General features: G+C 37.2%; 1 protein-coding gene across 1 annotated transcript; it reads left to right on the plus strand.

Moving 5' to 3' along the window:
• Positions 1-578: 578 nt before the first annotated feature.
• On the plus strand, positions 579-1,008 carry LOC150038168 (uncharacterized). The gene is made up of 2 exons (XM_090314486.1): positions 579-715; positions 831-1,008. The coding sequence occupies exons 1-2, from the start codon at positions 579-581 to the stop codon at positions 1,006-1,008; spliced, it is 315 nt and encodes a 104-aa protein (XP_090170612.1).
• The last annotated feature ends 3,427 nt before the right edge of the window (positions 1,009-4,435 follow it).

The following is a 4,435-nucleotide window of genomic DNA, read 5'->3' on the forward strand; positions in this document are numbered from 1 at the left end:
TAGGCCAGTTCCTTCACTGCACATATGATGTTATCCCTGTGACATGGTAGGCTCAAATATATGTTTTTAGTATATAAGACTTTCTTAACTTCATGACCGTTTCACAGTTCTCAGCTCGGACGTGTAAAAGTGTTGCTGCTTTTCAACATCTTAAGTTTCATAGTTTATAGAAGGGGTTGTTACACCTCTTTTGGTACTAATTTTAGCTATGTCCAACGATGACCCTCATTTTGCATCTAGTTTCTTTTAAGAGTTTCCAGTTAACATTGGGTACTCGATTGGATTTTGGTATAATTTTTCACCCATAGACTGATGGTCAAATAGAACGTTTGAACCAGATATTGGAAGATGTGCGCTTATGCACTAGAGTTTTCAGGGAGTTGGGACTCTCACCTGCATTTAATGGAATTCGCATATAATAATAGCTATCAGACTGTCACTGGCACATTGTCATTTAAGGCCCTATATGGAAAGAGTTGCAAGTCTCCAGTATGCCGGGGTGAGTTAGTGAGAGGAAGTTGTTAGGTCCTAAGCTAGTGCAGACCACAAATGAGGCAATACAGAAGATCAGAGCTCATATGCAACTAGCTCAGAGTAGACAGAAAAGCTATGCCGATGTGAGACATAAGGATCTGGAATTTGAGATTGGTGATAAAGTGTTCTTAAGGGTGGCATGTATTATGAGGTTTGGTAGGAAAGGGAAGCTGAGTTCGAGGTTCATTGGGCCTTTCGAGGTCTTAGAGCGAATTGGCCCTATAGCTTATTGATTGGCATTATCTCCAGCACTGTCTTCAGTTCATAATGTCTTCCACATTTCTATTTTGAGGAAGGTATGTGACAGATACGTCCCATGTAGTTGATTTTGAGCCATTGCAGTTGAATGACAACTTGAGCTACAGGGAGAAGCCTGTAGAATTTCTTGCCAGAGAGGTAAAGATGTTACGTCGTAGGGAGATTGCGCTTGTGAAAGTCTTGTGGAAGAATCAACGGTGCAAGGAGGCTACTTAGGAGTGAGATAATGAGATGAGGGCTCAGTACCCGGAACTTTTTCAGGAACGAACTTTCGAGGACGAAAGTCCTTTGAGGAGGGAAGAATGTAACACCCCCGGGAGTTTTTTTTCAAGAATGAAATTTCGAGGACGAAAGTGCTTTAAGGAGGGAAGAATGTAACACCCCGCACATTTATTTAGTAATAATGTAATTTCAGTAACTTTATTATTTGGAATTTTAGTAATTGGTATTAGTTGGAGGGCATTTTTGGAATTTTGGACATTAAGTGTAAGTGCGGGAATTTAATTGTTGGCGTGAAATTATTCAAATTGAAAATTAATGGTAGGAGTTCATTTTCTTTTGAAATGGAAAGGAATTTAATAGTATAAAATGGAAATGAATTAAATGTAATTATATTTATTTTCTTTTTTGTTTTATTATTATTATATTTATTTTTTTTTTATAAAAAGTCAAACCCCACCTTCCTTTTCTTCCTCACGTTCGTGAGCCCGTCAGACGCCACCCAAAGCTGTCGCGTCAGTTTCTTCTTCATGATCTCCGTCCACCACTGCTCAAGCGTCGTTCGCTTTTTCCGTCACTGGATCTATCGATTTGGGTAAGATTTCTGTCGTTTGGGTTATTTTTTGGTTGATTCTTGAATACTCATTTACTTTTGGCATCAATTGGTTGATACTCATTGTGTTTCAACTTTGGATTCAAGTTTGTGAAGGTATTGAGGTGTTGTTCAGTAATGTTGGAGTTTGTTTTAGCGAGTTTTGGTAAGTTCTATGTTTTGATTACCCTCTTGCGGATTAATTTTGGTTGTTGAGAAATTTTGGTATAGTCATTTGGAAGTGATTTTTTGACGAAGCTACATATGGATAATTTATTCGAGACATTGGTAGTGAAGCATGTATTTGATTCAAACTTTAATCATGTAAGCCTAATTTCAAATTATGATTAGGGGGTTGATTCAAGAATTTTATTCAAGATGAAGAAAAGTTTGGTTTGCTAATTATTTAGGCTTAAAATTGGAGGTTTGGAAGGTGAATTCGAATTGGACCACACCTTAGCTAAGGTTATCTGGAAATATTTTGTAATATTTGGGTGTTTGGAATTTGGCCTTAACTATTAATTTTAAAGCTTGGTTTATGTTTAAGCTTGATTAAGGATTCAAGAATTTCACAAAGATTCAATTACTCTTTGGTTCAACCTAATATCAAGGTAAGTAATCTTACTACTAGAGCTGCCCACGGGCCAGGCATTAGATGTATGCTAGCATATTAAATGAAGGTTATGGCAGAATGACAGCATGAAATATTGATAGTATAACATGATTAAAGTATGTTCTGTTACGAGATCCAAATTATTTATTTATGCACATAGACACTTGAATGCTAGTATGAGATGGTATGTGCTTCCATGGTTGTATTTGATCTGATGATGTGAGGTATACATGTATGTTGTAGAACTATGATGTTGAGGTATATGTGTATGTTGTAGAGCCATGATGGTGAGGTTTATATGTATGTCATAGATTCGTACAGTGATGATTATGATATTGAGACTGTACAAATGTCCTTACTGATTAGTTAGATGCCCATTAGATTTTGTGTTTCCTTCGGGATTCACCAGTTTGTGTTTCCTTCGGGATTCACCAGTTTGTGTTTCCTTCGGGATTCACCAGTTTGTGTTTCCTTCGGGATTCACCAGTTTGTGTCTCCTTCGGGATTCACCAGTTTGTGTTTCCTTCAAGATTTACTAGTTTGTGTCTCCTTCGGGATTCACCAAAGGTAGTGTGCATACTTAACTACAGTAGGATAGGACTCAGTCTCCTTCTTGTTTCATGTGCATATGTGTCCCGTGAGGACTAGAGTAGTTTATATATTTCACCAGAGGCAGGTTTCTAGAGGACATAGATGCCTAGCCTGACCCCAGTAGTGGGGTTACTTACTGAGTATTTTATATTCATTCTTTCTCATGTTGTTGTTTCAGGTAAGGGTAGAGATGCACCAGCGATGGACAAGCGGAGTTCGTGATCGTGCCACTAGGACTAGTTTTTACGCTTCCGCATCAAGAGATTTAAAATTCTTTTCATGTTTCTCTAAACTTCTAGTTTTGATGTTTAAAACTTACATTTAAGAATTTTTTTTCAGACTTATTTATTGTCCTTTATGATTTATGGGTACCCTACTATTGTTTTAATATTTGAATTTAATGAAAGTATTTTGAACTTACTTTATTTAATTAACATTTATTTCGCCATAACAGAATGTCATTTTGAGTTCCATGCATGCATGTATTTAGTAACGGCCTAACTTAAGTCCTAGGAGGTCAGGTCGTTACAGTCAATCCTGAGTGAGTTGGGAACTCCTGCCATTTAGGGCGGTTCTTTGATTTGTATAGGTGCGAGTGGCCAGTTCGCCGATTCAAACCTACCATTTTGGGGATTCATCTGATTTGGGACTGGGAACTCAGCTACACAAAATGGAATTCACTCCTTCCCCAAAGCAGGGGTAAGTATATACATGGCTCCCTTAAGGGCTGATTCTGAGGCTTGAACAATGTGGCGCCACACACCTTCTCCTGGGTTGAAAGGTGTTCACACATAGTTGGACTATGTTGTATTGTTCATTAGAGGAATCAGTGGTACTTAAGGAGTGAGATGTAACTACAGGGCAAAACGGTAAATTGGTCCAGCTATACTTACGAGCATCTGTGAATAGTCATCGTAATCATGGTTGATTATATCTAATGGACACAGAAATATATCTATGGTAAGAAGAGTTCAGCTGTTGGTCTTTAGTGGAATCACTGACAGTTAACGGATGATGGATCTCGTGTCTAAAGAGTTAAGTCAGCTATTCACGTACCGTTGGAGCTTCAAGCCACATGTCCATTAGATCACCTGGGTAGCTTGGATAAAGTTGAGAACCAGTGTTTGGGTTAATTTGAAATGTTCAAATTGACAAGAGGAAGTTCAATTATATATGATATAATTAGATTGGTTAATTATATATGATATAATTGGCTAAATGTATGAGATACATTATTTTGGAGGAAATTAGATATAAATATGATTTATATCAAGTAGGGGAGAAAATACTATAGTAGATATGTGATATCAAATTATAGGATATAAATATAATATGATTATATTAATTAATTAATTAATTGATTAATTATATGATAATTAATCATTTTTTCCACGTTCGGACATGGGTTAGTGGAAAGCGTTGTTTATGATAACCGATGGGTTACAATGAAAATGTTTTCATTTTTGCATAGTCGGTCGATCGCCCAAAAGAATTCGTGAAGCGTGCGTTGGATATTCAAAATGATCGCTTGAGAGCCTATGCGATAGCGTTCTCCGTCTAAACGATTGTATACCCCGTGCCTAAACGATTGCACATTGTCACCTAGACGATCGGATAACTTCTCTAAA

The sequence above is a fragment of the Benincasa hispida genome, chromosome 1 (assembly GCF_027475165.1).
Source record: "Benincasa hispida cultivar pf3 chromosome 1, pf3_genome.v1.1, whole genome shotgun sequence".
Taxonomy (NCBI): Eukaryota; Viridiplantae; Streptophyta; class Magnoliopsida; order Cucurbitales; family Cucurbitaceae; genus Benincasa; species Benincasa hispida.

What these genes read in the sequence shown, in the direction of transcription:
- LOC150038168 (XM_090314486.1), top strand. Translation starts at nt 579, where the DNA reads ATGCAACTAGCTCAGAGTAGACAGAAAAGCTATGCCGATGTGAGACAT. An exon ending in AAAGGGAAGCTGAGTTCGAG is followed by an intron (nt 716 to 830) that starts GTTCATTGGGCC and finishes ATTTTGAGGAAG; the next exon opens with GTATGTGACAGATACGTCCC.